Source organism: Bombina bombina, chromosome 1, assembly GCF_027579735.1.
Source record: "Bombina bombina isolate aBomBom1 chromosome 1, aBomBom1.pri, whole genome shotgun sequence".
Lineage (NCBI taxonomy): Eukaryota > Metazoa > Chordata > Amphibia > Anura > Bombinatoridae > Bombina > Bombina bombina.
In genome coordinates, this window is record NC_069499.1 from 1131601938 (window position 1) to 1131628346 (window position 26409).

The window sequence follows — 26409 nt, forward strand, 5'->3', positions numbered from 1 at the left end:
CATCAGACAGCTGTGTCTCCTTTACAGCGCAGGTTTTAGGTTCGCTGGTAGCTGGCAAGCAGAAGAAGCAGTCAATATGCTAATAGCGTCTACCCCTGCTGGAGCATTAACAAGTCGGGTTCTAGTATAGCAAAGTTGCGGCTCTATCCTACGAGCCGATACAAAACAGACAAATAGTTCTACAAAGGGGCCCAGATACCATGGCCCATCTCTCTAGGGTGGAACCACACCAACAACAAGAGAAAATACTGCAGGTGGGAATAGCTGAAAAGGCTGTCTGTGCTCCACACTACACGCTGCTCACCGGCCTCAGCGTGTGCTCTGCACTGAACAGCTCCTCCCACTTAGCAACACCTGTCGGGAGTCTCCACTTTGTATTTATTTTAACTAGGTACAATAGCTATTAAATAGTTATTAACTATTTAATAGCTACCTAGTTAAAATAATTACAAAATTATCTGTAAAATAAATCCTAACCTAAGTTACAATTAAACCTAACACTACACTATCAATAAATGAATTAACTAAACTACCTACAATTACCTACAATTAAATCAACTAAACTAAATTACAAAAAACCCCCCACTAAATTACAAAAAAAAAAAGATTACAAGAATTTTAAACTAATTACACCTACTCTAAGCCCCCTAAAAAAATAACAAAGCACCCCAAAATAAAAAAATGCCCTACCCTATTCTAAAATAAAAAGTTAACAGCTCTATTACCTTACCACCCCTTAAAAGAGCTTTTTGCGGGGCATGCCCCAAAGAAATCAGCTCTTTTGCCTGTAAAAAAAAAACATACAATACCCCCCAACATTACAACCCACCCCCCACATACCCTTAATCTAACCCACCCAAAACCCCCTTAAAAAAACTAACACTAAGCCCCTGAAGATCTTCCTACCTTGTCTTCACCCAGCCGAGTACCATCCGATCCGTCAAGAAGAGGGTCCGAAGTCTTCATCCTATCCGGCCAGAAGAGGTCCTCCAGAGCAGGGGCCGCCAACCTTTCGGACCTCAGAGACTACTAAACTCACAATTTTGAATACCATGGACCACTAACATTATTTTTGAAAAGGTACAAACCTCTATAATGTGTGTGTGTATGTGTGTATATATATATATATTGTAAGTGAGTGCTGGGTTTTCTCTGCGTGTTTTATATATATATATATATATATATATATATATATACACACAGTATATACAGTATATATATATATATATATATATATATATATATATATATATATATATATATATATATATATATATATATACATACATACACACACACACATACTGTACATAACTAGTATAACCATACCTAAGTTTACATTATGTATATATTTACACATTTTTAAGAATAATTTTTTGGAATTAACTAACTGAATGACAGAACTGAGAGAATACTTCCAAATGACAGATGAAGGGTGAGTGCCAAATTTTGGCCTGGAAACAGAGAGGCAGAAAGTGGGGGGAAAATAATTATGTTTTAAAGGACCAGAAGACTTCCAAGTTACCTCCCCAGTTAGGAATTATTCAAAACTACTTATGATCATGGACAGACATTGGAGTCATAAATTAAGTTTATATCAGAAAACTCTCAATATGGATGTGAGCTAACCACGACTGATGTTACTGGCAATTACTATAATATGGTGGGATATGGCTGATCTGCTGGATGGCAATTACTGGAATGCAGGTGGAATGGCTTTGTGCGCAGGGAAATTATTAAAAAGAAAAATAATATTTAATTTAAAAAAAAAAAGATGGAGGGGAGGAAGACATACAGTGATGTAAGTCGATCTGAAGGAATTAGGAAAACTACTACAAAGAGACAGGTAAAGGGAAGAAAATAAATTATATATGAGAATTTATTTTTAATATTTTCTTTTTTTTATATACTTTAGTTCCACTATTTCAAGCCAAGACTATACCAACCATCGCTGGCTTTAGAATGGAAGCATCTTCCTCTGAGCACTGCGCCGAGTTGGAGGAGTTAAAAATACAATCTAGCTAAACAAGTTGCGCGGTACTATGCAACTTGCATAGGGAGATTGTAATTTAACTCCTCCTCCGTCAGTTTTCACTGATGTCCAGGCAGGCACTGTAGGGAGTTGCGGCGTGTCAAGGACCACCAACATCTTCTTGTGGACCACCAGTGGTCCACGAACCACTGGTTGGCGATCGCTGCTCCAGAGGGTTCAAAGTCTTCATCCTATCTGGCCAGAAGAGGTCCTCCAGAGGGTCTGAAGTCTTCATCCAGGTGTCATCTTCTATCTTCTTCCATCCGGAGCAGAGCGGGTCCATCTTGAAGCAGCCGGTGTGGATCCATCCTCTTCTTCCAATGTCCTAACACCGAATGAAGGTTCCTTTAAATGACGTCATCCAAGATGGCGATTGCCTCAGCCAATCAGATTCAAGTTCAATCGGATTGGCTGATCCAATCAGCCAATCAGATTGAGCTTGCATTCTATTGGCTGTTCCGATCAGCCAATAGAATCTGAGCTCAATCTGATTGGCTCATTGGATCAGCAAATCCTATCAGAAAAGATAGGATATGCAATTGGCGTAAGGGGATCTGCGGTATGGAAAAGTCGCGGCTGGAAAGTGAGCGTTAGACCCTTTCCTGACTGACTCTAAATACCAGCGGGCGGTAAAAAGCAGCGTTAGGACCCCTTAACGCTGCTTTTGATGGCTAACGCAGAACTCTAAATCTAGGCGTTTGTTTTTTATGCCATCTCGATGCTCGGTAATGCGGTCTTTGATCGCTCTTTTAGTTTTACCCACGTAGAAGGTGGGACACAAGCAATAGAGCAGGTACACAACCCCTTCAGTGTTACAGTTAACAAAGTGTTTCAATTTATACACTTTTCCTGTATGTGAATGAAATTCTTTGGTTTTAACCATATATTTGCATGTGACACATTTTCTACATGGATGGCTTCCTCTAGGTTTAATGTGGGAAAGCCAGTTTTTCTATTTTTGTTGAGAGACAAACTGACTTCTAACTAGTTTATCCCGTAGGCTTGGCACCCTTCTTGCAGTTAATCCAGGGAATTATCCTACTTCACGAGTGATATTTTCATCACTTATGAGAACATTCCAGTTCTTAGTAAGTATATTTTGTAGGCCACTCCAAAGGCAATTAAATTCGGTGATAAGTCTGATTTTTGTATCTACATTTTTCTCTTTTGAGAATAACAGACTGTATCTATTGATGTGTCCTGCATCCTTTTTTGCCCCTTTTATTAATAGTTTTGAGTATCCTCTTTCTATTAAATGTTTTTCCATTGCAGTAGCATGTTTGATGTATTTTTCTCTAGAAGAATAATTTCTACGCAGTCTTAGAAACTGTCTTCTGGGGATGCCTCTCTTTAAATGGGCAGGATGATGGCTTGAGGCTAAAAGGAGACTATTAGTTGCAGTCTCCTTACGATAGTTCTCTGATACTAGAGTACCTCTCTCTACCCTCACTTTAATATCTATGAATGCAAGTTCCTCTTTACTATACTGTAGGGTGAGAGTAATATTTCTGTCATTTTGATTCAGATTGGAGACAAAATCTTTAAGATTTTCAACTGAACACTCCCATATCATGAAGTTGTCATCCATATATCGTAGCCACATGTGGATGTTCTTCTCAAAGAGAGGGTTTTGATACACTTCATTCATCTCCCACGAGCCCAAATGAAGACAGGCATACGTAGGGGTGCATATAGCACCCATTGCTGTCCCTCTCAGTTGTTTGTATATTTTTTAATCAAACATGAAAATGTTGTTATTTATAACAAAGGTTAACAGTTGGACTATAAAGTCCATGTGTTGACAAAAGGACTGTCCCCTTGTCATAAGAAACTACTCATAGGCTTGTATACTAGCCCTGTGGGGGATAGACGAATATAGTCCTTCTACATCCTAGGATACAAGTAGTGCTCCCAGTGGGATGGATATGCCATCAATTTTGCGCAGGAAGTCAGATGTATCAAGCACAAAGGAGGGCATAGTACTAAGGAAGGGTCTAAGAAAAAAGTCAATATGGTTATACACGTTCTCAGTGAGGCTCCCTATACCAGCTATAATAGGCATTCCTAGGGGATTGGCTAGGTTTTTATGAATTTTAGGGATACAGTAAAAAACTAGCATCACTGGGAACTCTGGGTACATATATGTAAATTCTGCAAGACTAATAGTGCTATCAATTTTTGCATCATTTAGCATTTTTTAAAGGGACGATTGTAGGGAGGAGATAGGACTAAAGGTGAGACGTTGATATTGATCTTTATATTGTAGCTGTCTTTTGACCTCAAAAGTATACTTGTTCTCATCCCAGAGGACAAGGTTACCACCCTTGTCCGCCAGTTTTATGACCACCTCTTTTGCATTGATCAATTCATTCATGGCCTTTCTTTCAGCTTTAGATAAATTATCATTCACTAGGCTGAAAAGGGGAAGATTGAGAATGTTTTTTTCTACCTGCTTCACAGAGATATTAACAGCAGGTACCATAGAGAGCTGGGGCATGTATTTAGACTTTGGTCTAAAGTTGGAAAGTGCCTTAATCTGGGGAACATTTGTCTCATGTTTTGAAGAGGGCATATAACTGCCCTCTCCCTCCAGCAAGAGATCTTCGAGGTCCTGTATGGAAAGTCTGTCTTCCTTACTCAATGCAACATCTTTAACTAAATGTTTGCTTTTCCCTTTCATAATTTGTGAAAGTACAATTCACCTAGCAAACAGGTGAAGATCTTTTAAGAAATTAAATTTGTCAAGATTGTTAGTAGGACAAAATCATAGACCTTTTTTTAAAACACTCATATGAGCTGCATTGAGTTTAAAGGATGACAGATGGACCACCTGGAGATCCATCTTAGGGGAAGCTAGCATCTCCTGCATCCTCAAAATCTCTGTGGACGACTCTGCTGGAATCTTTCCTGATTCTTGTATTTTTGCTGTCTCCTTTGTCTGGAGGGGTACCGCCTCTCTCTGGAGTTGGTATTGCCCCCTCTTTTGCCTCTTCCTGCCTCCTCTCCTCCTTCCCCTAAAAATCCTGTTGACTATTAGTTCTACTCTTCTGAACTATCTGTCCCAGAGTCATAGGACCCTCTTGCTGTTTGGTAACTATAACTATATACCCAGTTTTTTACTGTATCACTAAAGTTAATAAAAACCTAGCCAATCCCCCAGGAAGGCCTATTATAGACGGTATAGAGAGCCTAACTGAGAACCTGGGTAACTATATTGACTTAGACCCCCTCCTTAGTACTATGCCCTCCTTTGTGCGTGATACATCTGACTTCCTTCGCAAAATTGATGGCTTATCTATCCCACTGGGAGCACTACTTGTATCCTTAGATCTAGAAGGACTATATTCGTCTATCCCCAACAGGGCTGGTATACAAGCCTATGAGCAGTTTCTTATGACAAGGGGACAGTCTTTTTGTCAACACACTGACTTTATAGTCCAACTGTTAACCTTTGTTCTAAATAACAACATATTCATGTTTGATGGCAAAATATACAAACAACTGAGAGGGGCAGTGTATCAAAACCCTCTCTTTGAGAAGAACATCCACATGTGGCTACGATATGTGGATGACATCCTCATGATATGGGAGGGTTCGGTTGAAAATCTAAAAGATTTTGTCACCAATCTGAATCAAAATGACAGAAATATTTCTCTCACCCTACAGTATAGTAAAGAGGAACTTGCATTCCTAGATATTAAAGTGAGGGTAGAGAGAACTATTGTAAGGAGACTGCAACTTATAGTCTTTTTTTAGCCTCAAGCCATCATCCTGCCCATTTAAAGAGAGGCATCCCCAGAAGACAGTTTCTAAGACTGCGTAGAAATTGTTCTTCTAGAGAAAAAATTAATAAAATATGTTACTGAAATGGAAAAACATTTCATAGAAAGAGGATAGTCAAAACTATTAATAAAAGGGGCAAAAAAGGATGTAGGACATATCAATAGATACAGTCTGTTATTCTCAAAAGAGAAAAATGTAGATACAAAAATCAGACTTATCACCGAATTTAATTGCCATTGGAGTGGCCTACAAAATATACTCACTAAGAACTGGAATGTTCTCATAAGTGATGAAAATATCGCTCGCGAAGTTGGAAAATTCCCTAGACTAACTGCAAGAAGGGCACCAAGTCTACGGGATAAACTAAAGTCAGTTTATGTCTCAACAAAAAAAAAAAACTGGCTTTCCCACATTAAACCTAGAGGAAACCATCCATATGGAACATGTGTCACATGCAAATATATGGTTAAAACCAAAGAATTTCATTCACATACAGGAAAAGTGTATAAATTGAAACACTTTGTTAACTGTAACACTGAAGGGGTTGTGTATCTGCTCTATTGCTTGTGTCCCACCTTGTATGTGGGTAAAACTAAAAGAATGATGAAATTTCATACTTGCAATCCTGACTCTCTTAGGGTAATAGGCATTTATAGAGGTATAATTAATGGAAGAGGAGGTGACAATGACAAAACACCTTTTTTCTATTGATGTTGGAAAACACTTTGTAACAAAGATGTTTATTTTTAACGCACTATCACCTAGATTATGAGTTTTGCGTTAACAGGGGTGTGGTGCTAACGAGCAGTTTATGCTCACCGCTCACCTACAGACAACGCTGGTATTACGGGTTTTATACAAACCCGGCATTAGCCACAGAAAAGTGAGTGGAGAGCCAAATTTAGCTCCACATCTCACCTCAATACCAGCGCTGCTTACGGTAGCGGTGAGCTGGTTATACGTGCTTGTGCATGATTTCCCCATAGGAATCAATGGGGGAGAGCTGGCTGAAAAAGGTCTAACACCTGCAAAAAAGCAGCGTAAAGCTCCTAACGCAGCCCCATTGATTCCTATGGGGAAAGAAAAGTTATGTCTACACCTAACACCCTAACATGAACCCAGAGTCTAAACACCCCTAATCTTACACTTATTAACCCCTAATCTTCCACCCCCGACATCGCCGAAACCTACATTATATTAGTAACCCCTAATCTGCCGCTCCGGACACCGCCGCCACCTACATTATATGTATTAACCCCTAATCTGCTGCCCCCAACATCGCCAAACCCTACATTTGATTTATTAACCCCCTACTCTGCCGCCCCCAATGTCGCCACCACCTACCTACACTTATTAACCCTTAATCTGCCGCCCCCAACGTTGCCGCCACTATATTAAAGTTCTTAACCCCTAAACTTAAATCTAACCCTAACCCCCTCTAACTTAAATATAATTTAAATAAATCTAAATAAAATTATTCCTATTTAAAACTAAATACTTACCTATAAAATAAACCCTAAGATAGCTACAATATAACTAATAGTTATCTAGTTAAAATAAAGACAAATTTACCTGTAAAATAAAACCTAACCTAAGTTACAATAACACCTAACACTACACTATAATTACATTAATTACCTAAACTAAATACAATTAATTACAATTTAAAAAAAAATATCTAAAGTAAGAAAAAAAACCCCACTAAATTGCAGAAAATAATAAAATCATTACAAGTTTTTTAAACTAATTACACCTCATCTAATCCCCCTGGAGGACCTCTGGGTGGTGGGTTTTAATGTTGGGGGGGTATTGTACTTTTATTTACAGGTAAAAGAGCTGATTACTTTGGGGCAATGCCCTGTAAAAGGCCCTTTTAAGGGCCCTTTTAAGGGCTATTTGTAATTTAGTATAGGGTAGGACTTTTTATTATTTTAGGGGGCTTTTTATTTTATTAGGGGGATTAGATTAGGTGTAATTAGTTTAAAAACTTGTAATTATTTTATTATTTTCTATAATTTAGTGGGGGGGTTTCGTACTTTAGATCATTTTTTTAAATTGTAATTAATTGTATTTAGGTAAGGTAATTAATTTAATTATAGTGTAGTGTTAGGTGTTATTGTAACTTAGGTTAGGTTTTATTTTACAGGTAAATTTGTCTTTATTTTAACTAGGTAGCTATTAAATAGCTAATAACTATTTAATAACTATTCTACCTAGTTAAAATAAATACAAAGTTGCCTGTAAAATAAAAATAAATCCTAAGCTAGCTACAATGTAACTATTAGTTATATTGTAGCTATCTTAGGGTTTATTTTATAGGTATTTAGTTTTAAATAGGAATAATTTAGTTAATTGTAGTAATTTTATTTATATTTATTTAAATTATATTTAAGTTAGGGGGGGGTTAGGGTTAGACTTAGGTTTAGGGGTTAAGAACTTTAATATAGTGGCGGCGACGTTGTGGTCAGCAGATTAGGGGTTAATAAATGTAGGTAGGTGGTGGCGATCTTAGGGACAGTAGATTAGGGGTTAATAAAATGTAACTAATGTTTGTGAGGCGGGAGTTCAGCGGTTTAGGGGTTAATATATTTATTATAGTGCGGCGATGTCCGGTATGGAGAGTGCAATACCGCTATTTTTTTGCGTTATTTACGCACCTGATTTAGCGCACAACTTGGAATCTCGCTGTTTGTAACTTATACAGCTCTCAAAAAAAACAATCACTACTTTGTATTTTAATATTTAAATTTATTATAATAAGATACAAAGAACAAAGAAATACATTAATATATTCACATTATTAATAATTCTAAATAAAAAAAATAACTTTATTTAGAGATATTATTAAATATCCATTACAAGTAAGCAGAGCACACAGAAAGCTCATCTAAATTATATGTTTTAGGTCCCACTTACAAAATAAACACAGAATTTTGTATGCATCACATTTGTCTTTTTTCTTTACTTTCCTTATAGAACATGCTTTTTTTCAGACCACCATCCAGCAACTGTAGGTGCTTCTAATGTGTGTACCTACTTCCATGTAATTAAGTGCTACTAAACATGCAAACATAGCATTTAGTTACTCCTCTTGGCTTATACACTTCTCACTTTATTACATGTTTAAAAATCCTTTACCCCAGGACTCCCTGGCAGCCAAGGACTTCCATTTTTAATAAACAATATGTATACCTTAAAGTAACATTATACAAAAACCTGCTTAAGATCCTTAAACCTGAATTTTCTAGAAGTCAAGGGTATAAATTTCCATTAGAGAGCAAAAATGGCATGTGATAATCAATTAGAGCATGCCTTTATAGTACTACTGACTCTTCAAGTCTATGGGGCCAATTTACTAATGTGTGAGTGGACATAATGTAGCGGATCAGCATACGCTGTCAGCATTTATCATTGCACAAGCATTTTTTGTGAAATGCTTGTACTATGACGCCCCCTGCACATTCGGCCGCTAGAAGGGAGTGTCAATTAACCCGATCGAATTTGATCAAACTGATTGCTGTCTGCCGCCTCAGAGGCGGCAGACAAGTTAAGGAGCAGCTGTCTTAAAGGGACACTGTACCCAAAAATTTTCTTTTGTGATTCAGATTGAGCATGAAATTTTAAGCAACTTTCTAATTCGCTCCTATTATCAAATTTTCTTCATTCTCTTGGTATCTTTATTTTTAAATGCAAGAATGTAAGTTTAGATGCCGGCCCATTTTTGGTGAACAACCTGGGCTGTCCTTGCTGATTCGTGGATAAATTCATCCACCAATAAAAAAGTGCTGTCCAGAGTACTGAAACCAAAAAAAAGCTTAGATGCCTTCTTTTTTTAATAATGATAGCAAGAGAACGAAGAAAAATTGAAAATAGGAGTAAATTAGAAAGTTGCTTAAAATTGCATGCTCTTTCTGAATTACAAAAGAAAAAAACTGGGTTCAGTGTCCCTTTAATTCCTGAAGGCTCGTGCAGAAACTGCTGCATTCGCAGCATAATAATTCGGCCCCTAGGTGTTTAACTCCAACATTGACTTACAAGGTCGATAGTGCTAGAATGACATTTTAACACTAAAATGGCAATTTAATGTGTGACCTTCTCTATAAACAAAATGTCCATCTTAAGAGACATTAAACCAAAACATATCATGCAGATAAAAACCATAATTAAACATGTTCAAAATATTTTTTCATGAAAAAGCTTGTTAAAGGGATAGAAAAATGCATATGTTAAAGAAGAACTTAATATAACTGTGTGTTTAACCCCTGCAAAAGGGACTCGACTCCAGAGCAGCAGTAGACTACTGGGAGCTAGCTGACAGCATCTGGTAACCAATGACAGGAGACAAATGTGTGTAGACACTAGACGTGCATTTGGAGCCTTCTTTAGGATCCCAATGCAGAAGAATGCGGCTGCTTGTGGCAATCGCTCTTTTCAGGGGCTGGATTTATTATTGTGAAAGATCTGTGCAATTCCAGATCTTAGTGTGTTGCACTTTCACAAGAATAAATCAGGCTCTGAAAAGAGCCAAATGCCATGAGCAGTCGCCTTTTTCCCCATTCGGGATCCTAATGAAGGATCCAAATGCACACGTCTAGTAGGCACCAATTACCAGTTAGCTCCCAGTAGAGAAAGATATACACATATTTGACTTTCCTATTCCACTGACTATATAAGACGATGCAATTACTGAGTGAAACCCCATTCATAAAGTGGAGAAAACTGTACTTTACAACACGAAAATGTCAGTATGAAATAATAACAAAGATATTGAGAGTGTGATTGCTAAACGCCATTTGTCGATTTTCCATTTTCTCATTTCCTAGTCCTACAAATCCTGTTAGCCTGTAATAGAAATCATGTATCTGTCTGTTAAATATATATACATATGTAAATGTCTCTCCTGCCTACTACTAAGGGACTATACTATAATGGTGAATATAGGGTCAATGAATCTAAACAATCTGTACCCATTTCAGAGTGTATTTCACTTACACAAGATAATAGAATTATTCCAAATCATCTTGCAATACTGTCAAGCATGTTAAAAAAAAAGTTGAGTTTTACATTTTACCAACACCCTTTGTTTATTGAATTTTATGTGCCCATTTTGTTGGCGAAATAAAGTGCAAAAACTGTGGTCAGGAGGTTTATGATCACCAAAGCCATTGCTGTCCATGCATCGTATGGGTGATTTCCCCACTATCTGATAGGATCTTATCAAAATGTTTCCCAAATCTAAAAATGATGTTAACACTTGGATTGTGATCACTCAGAGCTTAAAAAGACACAGATTGGGAGCTAAAAAAAATGGGACTAAAGTCTTTGGGGTAGATTTAACAAGCAGCGGATGCTGCAATCTACCCCGGTAGTTTCCAGATCGCTGCTCCTTAACCTCTGAGGCGGCTCCTTAACCTTTTTAAGACCACTGCTCCTTAACCTCTGAGGCGGCAGATACAAATCATCCTGATCAGATACGATTGGGATGATTGACACCCCCTGCTAGCGAATCTGCAGGGGGCGACACTGCACAAGCTTTTCACTAGAAATGCTTGTGCATTGATAAATATGCTGTCAGCATTTTTCGATGTCTGCCCACACAATTATAATTCGGCCCCCTAGATTGAGTTTGAAAATTATTCCCCAGGGTGTGATGCATCACTCAGAAGTAAGAGCTAATGCACGGCTATAGGAAAGGGCCTTCTTTCCTTCCAAAGGGGCAAGTGGTGCAGAGCCTGATTTGCTTTACTGCCTGCCAAAGCTGAACTAAAAAAAAAACTTTGAGTGAGAAGCAACCAGACATGATAGTAAAAATGTGCCCACGGGGTGCTAAACTATACTTTGCATTGTGTTTTGTTTGTTTTTTTATATTTTTACTGCAAACAATGTGCAAGATGCTTTTAGATGTGTTGAATGTTTAAGAACTATAAAAGGGGAACCCCAATCAGAAGAACCCTTTCCTGCTCTTGATAGGGAGCTTTGCAAAAACTGCACATTTTTCTGGTCTATGGCAACGAGGATAGCAGCTGATTTGTACTACACTTTGTAAATGCGTTTTCAACTCCGCTAGAAAGTATATGCGACTGCATCTAGCATAAAGATGTGTATGGCTCGTTAACTGTAATGGTATCTGCTGGGGAGTTGATAATTACCAGCTTAACCATTATTGATAGTGTAGTGACAAGACTGACACTTTTATAACATTTACAAAATACAAAATATGAGCTCTGTGTCCTTTACAGCATACAAAATAATTTGAGCTGTACCATTTTGAATGAATCAAATATTTATTAGCAAAAAAAATTCAAAATGTTTATTTTGCATGTAAAATTGTATTCCAGTATTACAATCTCCAACACTAAAGAAAAGTAGAGGCAGCTATTGTTACCAGCCAGTGAAGATAAGTACAAAACCAGTACTGTGGCATTAGTTTCAATGTAACCAGCTTTACTTAGCATTTTTTAAGGAAAAAAATATTTTTTTACTAAATTTATATTTTTGAATAAACACTGCTTTTTCATATACATGATACAAATGTTTAAGTAAATGGCCATTAAAGTCATTTATATATTAATGCATTCTGACAAAAAGGATTTGCAAAAATATATAATTAATGACAAAATAGTGTCAAGCAATTATCTCTAGTTAAACTGTTAAACTGCCTAAATTATTATTATCAAAAATATAAGGTGCTTCAACTTTTACAAATGCTGGGAATGTTTTTAGGACCCAGTATTAATTTGGGACTGTATATAACAAAAATGTAATATGTTCAGTTCCTAGCAGGCACAACTTAACTTAACTCTGATTTATGTGACCCGCCTACTCTAAAGCTTAATTGTGCCGTAATAGTTAGGAGCCGAAGTCTGACATACACTTTGTAAAAAGCAGGTACAGTACCCATTGATCTCCATAGTTCTGAAAGTAATATAGTAATTCATAAATAAGCCATATATCCCTTTCACGAATGTGGCAACACACAAAACTGGACAAAAGCTTAGTATAATTTAAAATAAAAGTTCATTCAAATGCCTCCAATACATTATATATATATATTTTTTAAGTATTAAAATAATGTGTTAATTTAAAAAGTATGGTAGTACAGTACAGAATTGGCTGTAAATTATATTTATTTTTCAGAGCATTCATGAATCAGAGGTCTTTATATTAGAATACCTAAGCATTAAATTAATTGGGTATTAAGTTAAGTATAGTCCAAGAAAAATAGCCAAATATTATAAGCCGAGAGCTAGCCAAGTCAGATAAAATATTTGGTAGCAGAAGGTGAATTTGTAACAGTCAGTGCATGACTTTATAGTCTAAGTGCTAATAAAACATTATTACTGCAATTGCAAAGAAAATATATTTGAAGAGTGTACTTCAGAGTCACATTTGTTTGGTCTGTATTTAGAGTCACTGCATGAGGTTAATTGATGACTGGAGAATCCAGATGATGCCTCACATTGCACATTGTCACCAATACTTAAAGGTTTAATGGTGATCACATTGGAATTCTGCTTCAGCCATAATAAAGCACTGACTTAGCTTTCTCTGAGCTCTCCTTAATAAATATTAATGAATACAGTCTGATAGGAGAAGCCCTGTAAACACTTGTCCAACTGTACAGTAAAGATAAATATTGGCACATGTAAACAGGGCACGTAACGCCTCCTTGAACGTTGAAACGCGTCATTTTGCCACATTAAACACGTATATTCCTAAGTCGCATCTTCATCACAACTTCTTAGGTATTTCAGTGATCCTGGAGGATACCACTCTTCCATTGACCACGTCTTGGACTATTGTCTTGACTGTGTATCCTGAGTGGACAAAAAAATAATATTAATAAAGTTCTCAACACAATTGTGCCATTGTCAATTTTTTTCTGTGTGTGTGATCATCTGACAAGTTAGGAGGCCACAAACACAGAAAGAGAGTAATTTACACCAGAAAATAACCAACTTTAAAACAATATACAGTAGAAGGAATTGACAAAAGTGTATGATCATAAAATATAAAATTCATAGTATATAGTATATAACATTCCTAAAATATTTGTAATATTTATATATAAACACAAAGTAAATAGTATATAACGTCCTTAAAATCTTTGTAATCTTAAAATATATAATTTATAACATTCCTAAATGTAGAAACCAGTGGCGTGAGGGGACTAAGAAGTGGGAAGGCGGGGTAATTGTGGAAAATGTAAGGGGTTAAAAAAGAATCATATAAACATAGAAATAGAAATGTCAGATTTAGATTAAAATAAAATATTCATATTTTAAAAGGGCCATTAAACACAATATACATTTCATGCACTTCCCTCTAATAATGATTCTCGCAATTTTGGAACCTAGGTTACACAACAGATATCTAAAGAAAAGTTGCTGCACATGTGAAAATACATCAGCCCTGTATAAACTATGTTTCAACATGGCGGCACCCATGACTAGAGGTAGGCGGGGAATAACTTAAGTACTATAAAAATGTATTTACGGTTTAGTGCTCCTTTAATTCTTCTCCTGGTTATTACTGGCATCTGCCACAATATTTATTTTTTTATATTACAAATATAGAAATAGTTGAATAATTCTATGTACTCCCCAAAACTGCAACATTAATAGCATTAAAATGTGGAAACCAGTCAGTAAAATATATACAGAAAATAAACTGTGAAATATAAAATTTAAAAATAAACCTTTTTGAAATATGAAAAAAATATAAAATGTTTAAAATGCTGTATTACCTTCAGATTGAGTTAATGTTCCTCTGTAAGAAAAGAAAAAATGTGATGATTAGTAACAGCCAGGTTTCAAAATATTAGCCATAGATAAATATGTTCCCTGTATACTGGTTACAATGAAAACAATCTATCTATCTATCTATCTATCTATCTATCTATCTATCATAATCAAATACATGTTTTTTTTTATCTTCTACCTCTTTTTTTAGGCTTTCCTCCACCCAATGTTCCTTGTTGATGATACCAATATAAGTAGCGTAGCTAGTTTTTATTAGGTAACATCTCACTCAATCCCTGGCATTCATTTAAAAGGCATGAACTCTGACTAATTTCTGCAGTAATGCTATTAGCAAAGATAAGATACCTGACTGCAATACAATATGAATGAACTATATGCTTTTCATTTTAGGTAATTGGAATTAAAATATTTGTCTGCCATTTACCATCAAAATATATGCAAAAGGTTAAGATAAGCTGAATTGTTGTCTTTAAATACATTATAGAAATCTAAAAATAACAACCATTTAGTTCAAAATTAAATTTATGTTGGTGTTAAAAAAATAAAATTAAACAATGTTTAAAACAAAAGTAAGCTCAGTATTAAACCTAAGGGCATTTAATGGACCAGTCAACATAGCACGTAACCAAAACAAAAAGAAATGTACAGTGGGGCAAAAACGTATTTAGTCAGCCACCAATTGTGCAAGTTCTCCCACTTAAGAAGATGAGAGAGGCCTGTAATTTTCATCATAGGTATACCTCAACTATGAGAGGCAAAATGTGGAAACAAATCCAGACAATCACATTGTCTAATTTGGAAAGAATTTATTTGCAAATTATGGTGGAAAATAAGTATTTGGTCAATATCAAAAGTTCATCTCAATACTTTGTTATATATCCTTTGTTGGCAATGACAGAGGTCAAACGTTTTCTGTAAGTCTTCACAAGGTTGTCACACACTGTTGCTGGTATGTTGGCCCATTCCTGCATGCAGATCTCCTCTAGAGCAGTGATGTTTTGGGGCTGTCGCTGGGCAACACGGACTTTCAACTCCCTCCAAAGGTTTTCTATGGGGTTGAGATCTGGAGACTGGCTAGGCCACTCCAGGACCTTGAAATGCTTCTTACAAAGCCACTCCTTCATTGCCTGGGCGGTGTGTTTGGGATCATTGTCATGCTGAAAGACCCAGCCACGTTTCATCTTCAATGATGGAAGGAGGTTTGCACTCAAAATCTCACGATACATGGCCCCATTCATTCTTTCATGTACACGGATCAGTCGTCCTGTTCCCTTTGCAGAGAAACAGCCCCAAAGCATGTTGTTGCCACCTCCATGCTTCACAGTAGGTATGGTGTTCTTTGGTTGCAAATCAGCATTCTCTCTCCTCCAAACACAATGAGTTGTGTTTCTACCACACAGCTCTACTTTTGTTTCATCTGACCATATGACATTCTCCCAATCCACTTCTGGATCATCTAAATGCTCTCTAGCATACTTCAGTCGGGCCCTGACATTTACTGGCTTAAGCAGGGGGACATGTCTGGCACTGCAGGATCTGAGTCCCTGGCGGCGTAGTGTGTTACTGATGGTAGCCTTTGTTACATTGGCCCCAGCGCTCTGCAGGTCATTCACTAGGTCCCCCCCATGTGGTTCTGGGATGTTTGCTCACCGTTCTTGTGATCATTTTTATCCCACGGGGTGAGATCTTGCATGGAGCCCCAGATCGAGGGAGATTATCAGTGGTCTTGTATGTCTTCCATTTTTTAATTATTACTCCCACAGTTGATTTCTTCACACCAAGCTGCTTGCCTATTGCAGATTCAGTCTTCCCAGCCTGGTGCAGGTTAAAAATTTTGCTTGTGGTGTCCTTTGACAGTTCTTTGGTCTTCACCATAGTGGAGTTTGGAGTGTGACTGTTTGAGGTTGTGGACAGGTGTCTTTTATACTGATAACCAGTTCAAAGAGGTGCCATTAATACAGGTAATGAGTGGAGTACAGAGGAGCCTCTTAAAGAAGAAGATATAGGTCTGTGAGAGCCAGAAATCTTGCTTGTTTGTAGGTGACCAAATACTTATTTTCCACCATAATATGCAAATAAATTCTTTCCAAATCAGACAATGTGATTGTCTGGATTTGTTTCCACATTTTGTCTCTCATAGTTGAGGTATACCTATAATGAAAATTACAGGCCTCTCATCTTCTTAAGTGGGAGAACTTGCACAATTGGTGGCTGACTAAATACTTTTTTGCCCCACTGTACTACCACATAGCTGATGAAATGTATAATGTATACGAGTACTCAAATGAAAAACTTTGAATCTAAAATTAAAGGGACAGTCAAGTAAAAAAAAAACTTTTATGTTTCAAATAGGGCATGTAATTTTAAACAACTTTCCAATTTACTTTTATCACCAATTTTGCTTTGTTCTTGTGGTATTCTTAGATGAATACTAAACCTAGGAGGTTCATATGCCAATATCTTAGACCGTGAAGGCCGCCTCTAATCTAAATGCATTTTGATAGTTTTTCACCACTAGAGGGCATTAGTTCACGTGTTTCATATAGATAACATTGAGCTTGTGCACGTGAATTTACCATGGAGACAGCTCTGATTGGCTAAAATGCAAGTCTGTCAAAAGAACTGAAATAAGGGGGCAGTCTTCTGAGACTTAGATACAAGGTAATTACAGAGGTAAAATGTGTATTATTATAACTGTGTTGGTTATGCAAAACTGGGGAATTGGTAATTAAGGGATTATCTATCTTTTAAAACAACAAAAATTCTGGTGTTGACTGTCCCTTTAAGAGAAAAACTCATTGTGACTGAAAACTTTTTGCATCCAATCGGATGTTGGCAAATTTGCATTATTTTTTCAATGTGCGCATGTGAATGGTCACGAGACCTACCATGCACGTCACCCCCACTCGTGCACAAACAAAACATATCCCCTCACACAAATGCACGAGCCAGTTACTTTTACCAGAATTCACAGTAAGATATTATACATAAGGCACAGGGAGACCAAACTCCCTCCAAAATCTCCGCTCACAAGGTTTTTAAATGAGCTGTACAGCGTATAATACATGTCAGATGTGAGATACAAGCGCTAGTCACCCAAAGCACTGCAGAGGAATGTACGGTTATCATACATGGTTCTTTTGTCTTGAACTCTCTACCTTCCAACACAATCATATGCATAAGTCTTATGAGTAACAGAGCTTCAGGCATGTTTGTGAATCCCTATATAACCTGTATATTCTTTAAAGTTTTTGTTTAAATTTATATTATGCCCAGGGACACATTTCTCTTTAGGAAAAGTAGGCAGTAGGATTTATTTTTTAATTTGGGTTGATATCTGTCTAACTGGTTAAAGGGACAATAAACAAATAAAAGCTCCTGCTCTAACTGAGAGGTTGACAGCCACATACAGTCACTCTGTCTTCTTTGCAACCTTTCATGTGCACTGCTCCACCAAAGAAGAGTGGTCCATTTGTGCCAGTGACGTCACATGTGACATCACCACTTCTGGTTTCGCATGTGCAGAGGCAGAAAAATGCATATAAATATATACATTTTTCATTTGGCAAACTCACCCATGTGACATAGGAGGAAGGGGAAAGCTTAAAAAAATCTAAATGATCGTTTTCAGTGATTAAAGGATGCAACTTACACAGGTACAGCTCTACACAGGCACAGCTCTACATACTTATTTTTATATTGTGAACACATTTATGATGGTATCCTGTATTGTTGACTGGTCCTTTAAGAGTATAGACGTTTTAACTTTCTCAAATAGACTTTGGCATTCATAATCATTTAATTAGGACTATTGCTTTTCTTTCATTTTTTTCCAATCTTTGTTTAGCCTGTGACCGCAAGTCAAAACATGTCCTTTGCGCAATTTTAATGTTGTTTTATAGGACTTTTTTTTTCTCCCGAAATTTATTATTTGTATAAAAAAAAAAGTTAATTTAAATACATATATCATGACTTGATCCATATTTCCCTACCTAGCATAAATAATTAGAACAGAGTGGAGCCCTTCAGGGAGAGGATCTACAACACTAATGACTAACAATGAAGGAAAGTTAAAAATGTATTCAATTGGTAGACTCAATAGTCAGCTGGTCATAGATTGATATTTTCTATAGAATGAACATACAAACAGAAAAGAGAAACAGTCTGCCAGGAACAAATAATAGCTCATTAGCTTGTTCTATGGCCCCATTACCACCTGGAAGTAGCTTCTTTTAGCCCAATTGTGCTTTTCACAAAGGAAAACTTTCCTATAGTATATCAGTCAGATCCTGCCCAACAAGGTTATTCCAACCCCAAAATACCAGGCAATTATCCTCTGAATAAGGGAACAATGGCAACACAATTCATTTCAGCCTCCTTTGGGATTATACAATGTGCAAACCTCAAAGTCTTTGCTGAATGTTTATGATTCATTTTTAAGTATAATTTCATTTAAATAGAGTTCCTAATCATTTCAATAACCTTTTGCTCTTTCCCATTTTCTACCTAGGGAAGCAATCCCGCAAGTGAGTATTTTCTATGGCCTAGATTTAGAGTTTGGCGGTAGCCGGTTTATAAAGCTCTTAACTACTGTGCTCTAAAGTACACTAACACCCATAAACTACCTATGTACCCCTAAACCGAGCCCCCCCCCCACATCGCCGCCACTCTATTAAAAAAATGTAACCCCTAATCTGCCGCTCCGTACACCGCCGCCACCTACGTTATCCCTATGTACCCCATATCTGCTGCCCCTAATACCGCTGACACCTACATAATATTTATTAACCCCTAATCTGCCGCCCCCAACGTCGCTGCCACCTACCTACACTTATTAACCCCTAATCTGCCGACCGGACCGCACCGCTACTATAATAAATGTATTAACCCCTAATCCACCTCACTCCCGCCTCAATAACCCTATAATAAATAGTATTAACCCCTAATCTGCCCTCCCTAACATCGCCGACACCTAACTTCAAGCATTAACCCCTAATCTGCCGACTGGAGCTCACCGCTACTCTAATAAATTTTTTAACCCCTAAAGCTAATTCTAACCCTAACACCCCCCTAAATTAAATATAATTTTTATCTAACTAAATAAATTAACTCTTATTAAATAAATTATTCCTATTTAAAGCTAAATACTTACCTGTAAAATAAACCCTAATATAGCTACAATATAAATAATAATTATATTGTAGCTATTTTAGGATTAATATTTATTTTACAGGTAATTTTGTAATTATTTTAACTAGGTAACTATTAAATAGTTATTAACTATTTAATAGCTATTGTACCTGGTTAAAATAATTACAAAGTTGTCGGTAAAATAAATATTAATCCTAAAATAGCTACAATATAATTATAATTTATATTGTAGCTATATTAGGGTTTATTTTACAGGTAAGTATTTAGCTTTAAATAGGAATAATTTATTTAATAAGAGTTAATTTATTTCATTAGATTTAAATTATATTTAATTTATGGGGGTGTTAGTGTTAGGGTTAGACTTAGCTTTAGGGGTTAATACATTTATTAGAGTAGCGGTGAGATCCGGTCGGCAGATTAGGGCTTAATAATTGTAGGTAGGTGGAGGCGACGTTGGGGGCGGCAGATTAGGGGTTAATAAATATAATATAGTGGTCGGCGGTGTTAGGGGCAGCAGATTAGGGGTACATAGGGATAACGTAGGTTGCGGCGGTGTACGGAGCGGCAGATTAGGGGTTAATAATAATATGCAGGGGTCAGCGATAGCGGGGGCGGCAGATTAAGGGTTAATAAATATAATATAGGGGTCGGCGGTGTTAGGGGCAGCAGATTAGGGGTACATAGGGATAACGTAGGTTGCGGCGGTGTACGGAGCGGCAGATTAGGGGTTAATAATAAAATGCAGGGGTCAGCGATAGCGGGGGCGGCAGATTAGGGGTTAATAAGTGTAAGGTTAGGGGTGTTTAGACTCGGGGTACATGTTAGGGTGTTAGGTGCAGACTTAGTAAGTGTTTCCCTATAGGAAACAATGGGGCTGCGTTAGGAGCTGAACGCTGCTTTTTTGCAGGTGTTAGATTTTTTTTCAGCTCAAAGAGCCCCAATGTTTCCTATGGGGGAATCGTGCACGAGCACGTTTTTGAAGCTGGCCACGTCCGTAAGCACCGCTGGAATTTAGAGTTGCAGTGGCGGTAACTATGCTCTACGCTCCCCTTTTTGGAGCCTAACGCAGCCCTTCTGTGAACTCTAAATACCAGCGGTATTTAAAAGGTGCGGGCGAAAAAAAGCATGTGTAGCTAACGCACCCCTTTGGCCGCAGAACTCTAAATCTAGCCGAGTATTTCTAAATGCTGGTGTAGATCATAATCCTTTAGAAAGGTTTACCAAATGTTTATCTACAAAACTTCTCTTAGACATTAATGGGGATTTTCTGTAAGAAATCAATAGATATACTTTTCTAAAGGATTGTTAATTATCCCTTTATTAGCTATGCTATCTTTTTTATTGTGACTTACAATGTCCAATCTATGTCTATTGTTAACTACTCATATATTTTTTAAAAAAAATAAAACTAGCCACACTGTAATGCTATGTGTTTAACCACATCACTGATGATTGTGTCACTTAGGACTTGCAGTTCTCTATGGCACCCAAGTGGTACGATACCTATGTGTTTTAACCATTTGTAAAGATTAAACACATAGGGGCCGAATTATCAAGCTCCGAATGGTCTTAAGACCACTGCTCCATAACTGATCCGCTGCCTCTGAGGCTGCGGTCTGCAATCCACCTGATCCTATATGACCGGGCTGATTGGTCGCAAATCTGCAGGGGGCAGCATTGCACAAGCAGTTTTGGTGAACTGCTTGTGCAATGATAAATGCTGACAGCGTATGCTGTCAGCATTCAGCGATGTCTGTTGGACATGATACGCTACAGCGTATCATGTTGGACAGACATTGATAAATCGGCCCCATAGCATTAAATGGTCGCTAGATATAAAATTACATGTTCTAACAAATTAGAGTATGTACTTTTTCAACTTTAATCACCCTTTAATAAAAATATAAATATAAATAAATAAATATAAATACATTTTTTTAAAAAATGAAAAAAAATAGGAGAATTAATTTGCAAAGTATCAAAATTGTGATTTTTTTCAGCTTATAGTAAATACATAATTGGATAATTGAAGTTTTGCACTTTGCATCTCTGAAATAATATAAATCCATGTACAGTGCATGTTAAGGATGTGATTTGGTCCCTAAACATTGACTGCAAAATGTTGCCATTATTTAGCCACATACATTCTCAAGTTTAGGTAAATGGAACATCATAAAACACACTTGAGAGCTACACCCCACCTGCTTTAGGTTTGATAACCTGCTATAATACAGTGTTCAATGTACAGACTTGTTTTAGTAAAAGGTTAAAGAATAACATTATATTCAAATGCTGACAACTAGCAAGGTTTTTTTTGTAGTGAATATTAACTGAATATTAATTCTCCCAGACTAATATGGATTTTTTTTAAATAAAGTGAATAAATATTCATATTTTATTCATATGGATATTGTGGCTCAAATATGTATGCTGATTTATGTTCAAATCAATATTCAAATGTGAAACATTTTATAGATTTCAATAAGTGTTTTTTATACAAATCTATAGGAATTAACATGTTTATTGAGATGCACAAAACAAGTCACGTTACATTGTCAAAGACATATTAAAAACACTGATTCACTTAAAATCTATAATGAGTAACATTTAAAACAGCAGAATGTGTCATGATGAAATCTTTAGTTATTCACCAAAAGCTTAAATATAGATTTTAAGGCATGAATATACTTCCTTATCCTCCCTACTCTGGTCTTCATATTAGACATAGTTACCTGGTGTTATCTCCATCCAGCAGTCGTCTGTAGGTAGCAATCTCATTCTCTAAACGGCTCTTGATGTCCAGAAGGATCTTGTATTCATTGCCTTGTCGTCCTACCTCACTCTTGACCTTGCTTAGCTCTGCTTCAAGCCGGCATATGGTTGCCTGAATCTTCTCAAGTTGGTCTGCAGAGCTGTCTTGGGTTTCTGCTATTGTGCCCTCCAGGCCATGTTTCTGAAAAATCATACAATGTCATTTATTAACTATAGAAGTAAAATAAAAATAACAATTGTATTGATAAATAGAAGGTGAGACAATGGGCTAGATTAAATAATTCACCAAGTTGTTTCTTTGGACTTCTTGTTAATACATAGATTAAATAAAGTTTGTTTTAAAACAATCTTCCACTGCAATATCCATCAGATTCCACTGTGGAATTCCTACCATTGCACTGAAAGCTCAGTAGGGGAATTTACAAATTTTTTGGAAGAACAGGCAACTCATATACAGTACAAATCATCTATATTGAAATATAGATATTACAATACTTTTTTTTGTATATTATGTAGAAAATAATTTAAAACTTTCAATTGCTGCTTTAGATACCCAACAGTCTTGCATGTGAAATATACAAGAAATGCTATCACTTTTATGTCCCTTTAAATAAGGAATGAAATTAAATCCATTAGCTTAACACAATTATATAAAGTAAAATTGTAATGATTTAGTAATATATATATATATATATATATATATATATATATATATATATATATAAAATTTAATGATTCTTTTGTTATGTAACATTTTTACACAAACTGTGATAATTATTTTTATTTTAATAATTTTGTTAGATTTATCATCTTTATTATATTGTTAGGGTATTGACTAAGTAACTGTAGAAGCCATTGGAACTAAATTTGGCAATTTATTAACCTATTATATAAAAGGCCAAGTGTGTTTGTCCAAAGTTCTCATGCGCAGTAGAGACAGCACAAGGACAAACACACCTGGCCTTACCTGACAATCCATGCTGTTGGCGACAGAGAGGGGAGAGAAATAGAGAGGGGGAGAGACAAAAAGAGATAGGAAAGAGCTAAAGAGAAGGGGAAGTGCAGAAGAGAGGGGGAAGAGAGAGCAAAATAGAGGGATGAGAGAGCAAAAGAGAGGGGGAGAGAGAGCAAAAGAGAGGGGAGGAGAGAGAGCAATAGAGAGGGGGAGAGAGAGAAAAAAGAGAGAGAGGGGGAGAGAGAGAGCAAAAGAGAGGGGGAGAGAGAACAATAGAGAATGGGAGAGAGAGAGAGCAAAAGAGAGAGATAGAGAGCAAGAGCAAAAGAGAGGGGAGAGAGACAGAGCAAACGATGGGAGGAGAGAGGTGGGAGAGAGAAAGAAAAAGAGAGGGATGGAGAGACAGAGCAAAAGAGAGGGGGGAGAGAGAGAGCGCAAAAGAGAGGGGGAGAGAGCGCAAAAGAGAGGGGGAGAGAGAAAGTGCAAAAGAGAGGGGGAGAGAGAGCGCGCAAAAGAGAGGGGGGAGAGAGCACAAAACAGAGGGGGGAGAGAGAGCACAAAAGAGAGGGGGAGAGAGAAAGAAAAAGAGAGGAATGGAGAGAAAGAGAAAAAGAGAGGAATGGAGAGAAAGAGCAAAAGAGAGGGATGGAGAGAGAAAGAGATAAAAAGGAAAGACAAACAGAGCATAAGAGATGGGGGAGAGTGCAAAAGAGATGGGGTGAGATCGCAAAAGAGAGGGGGAGAGAGAGAGCGCAAAAGAGAGGGGGAGAGAGAGCAAAAGAGAGGGGGAGAGAGAGCGCAAAAAAGAGGGGGAGAGAGAGAGTGCAAAAGCAAGAGAGCGCAAAAGAGGGGGAAGATAGAGCAAAAGAGAGGGGGAGAGAGAGTAAAAGAGAGGTGGAGCGAGAGAGAGCGCAAAAGAGAGGGAGGAGAGAGCGCAAAAGAGATGGGGGAGAGAGCGCAAAAGAGAGGGGGGAGAGAGCGCAAAAGAGAGGGGGGAGAGAGCGCAAAAGAGAGGGGGGAGAGAGAGCAAAAGAGAGGGGGAGAGAGAGCAAAAGAGAGGGGGGAGAGAGAGCAAAAGAGAGGGGGGAGAGAGAGAGAGAGAGAGAGAGAGAGAGAGAGAGAGAGAGAGAGAGAGAGAGAGAGAGAGAGAGAGAGAGAGAGCAAAAGAGAGGGGGGAGAGAGAGCAAAAGAGAGGGGGGAGAGAGAGAGAGCAAAAGAGAGGGGGGAGAGAGAGAGAGAGCAAAAGAGAGGGGGGAGAGAGAGAGCAAAAGAGAGGGGGGAGAGAGAGAGAGCAAAAGAGAGGGGGGGAGAGAGAGAGAGCAAAAGAGAGGGGGGGAGAGAGAGCAAAAGAGAGGGGGAAGAGAGAGAGAGCAAAAGAGAGGGGGGAGAGAGAGAGAGCAAAAGAGAGGGGGGAGAGAGAGAGAGCAAAAGAGAGGGGGGAGAGAGAGAGAGCAAAAGAGAGGGGGAGAGATAGAGAGCAAAAGAGAGGGGGGAGAGAGAGAGCAAAAGAGAGGGGAGAGAGAGAGAGAGCAAAAGAGAGGGGGGAGAGAGAGAGAGAGAGAGAGAGAGAGAGAGAGAGAGAGAGAGAGAGAGAGAGAGAGAGAGAGAGAGAGAGAGAGAGAGCAAAAGAGAGGGATGGAGAGAGAGAGAGAGAGAGCAAAAGAGAGAGCAAAAGAGAGGGGGGAGAGAGAGAGAGAGCAAAAGAGAGGGGGGGGAGAGAGAGAGAGCAAAAGAGAGGGGGGAAAGAGAGAGCAAAAGAGAGGGGGGAGAGAGAGAGCAAAAGAGAGGGGGGAGAGAGAGAGTAAAAGAGAGGGGGGAGAGAGAGAGCAAAAGAGAGGGGGGAGAGAGAGAGCAAAAGAGAGGGGGAGCTAGAGAGAGCGCAAAATAGTGGTGGAGTGAGAGAGAGCACAAAAGAGGGGGAGAGAGCACAAAAGAGAGGGGGAGAGAGCACAAAAGAGAGGGGAGAGAGCACAAAAGAGAGGGAGAGAGAGAGCAAGGGATGGAACCGCTGTACTGCATAAAATGGCCCGTGTGAATAAATAAATAAATCATTTTGAAAGATCTAAATAGAGTTCAGCACCTAGAAGATTTTAATGATGTAAAAAAAAGTAGCAGGTCACTCAATTTTGGTACTAAGATAAGGAACCTTTGAGCATCATTTATACATTAGTAATAGATTACACTCACCCTGCTGATCTCTGCTTGAAGCTCAATCTCCAATGTCTGGAGTGTTCTCTTCAAGTCTTTGATCTGATTCCTATTGCTCTGGAGGACTTCAGTGTTGATGGACACCTCTTGCTGTACAGTTGTTGACTAAAATAAATAATGACACTTAGGTATCTACACAGAATAAACATCCATTATAAATTGATTAATTTACCATCCTGGTCTTTGCATTTATTTTACAAGATTATCATTTTCTTGGCTATTCCTGTAGAAGCTCTAAACCAGTTTGCAAGGTGTATTAGCTAATAAATTACCACAATGCAATAAGTAGATTTGTGGCACCTAGAATGAAGTGAGGGTCAGATTGAAAGTCCTTTTGAGTAGGCCCCTCCTCCTTATTTATTTGTTCTGTTTAATCTGTTTTATATATTGTGTTCTCCTACTCATGTATCCAGCACTGTGGAATTTGGTGCCACTTTACAAATAAATAAAATAAAATATGGTGCAATTTTTTCATTAGTTTTTCTGATCTTCATAGCATTTTCCTGTGGAGCAATAGAGTACATTAAAAACCATAATTTGTTCCACAAAATGGCCCCAAGAATGAGGACCTGTGGTTTACAGGCATCTTAGTCTCAGTCTTTGTAGATTTATTTATAACTAATGTAGCAATATACATAGGTCTAGATTGTAAGTTGAGCACAAAATATAGATTTTGCAAAAGCAACTTTTATGCTCAACTTAGTAATACCAGCACATGCAAAATGTGCACTAGTATTACAAGTTAG

The 26409-nt window shown here is 37.6% G+C and overlaps 1 protein-coding gene across 1 annotated transcript in view; it reads right to left on the reverse strand.

The window, feature by feature from the left end:
* Nucleotides 1-8542: 8542 nt before the first annotated feature.
* Nucleotides 8543-26409, reverse strand: part of LOC128645577 (keratin, type I cytoskeletal 19-like) — a 73038-nt gene continuing 55171 nt past the window's right edge. The window contains exons 5-8 of the mRNA XM_053698655.1: nucleotides 25643-25768; nucleotides 22461-22681; nucleotides 14562-14584; nucleotides 8543-13632 (exon numbers count right to left, since the gene is read on the reverse strand). Coding sequence (XP_053554630.1) covers nucleotides 13547-13632; nucleotides 14562-14584; nucleotides 22461-22681; nucleotides 25643-25768 — 456 coding nt within the window. The 3' untranslated portion in view covers nucleotides 8543-13546. The remainder of the gene's footprint in view (nucleotides 13633-14561; nucleotides 14585-22460; nucleotides 22682-25642; nucleotides 25769-26409) is intronic.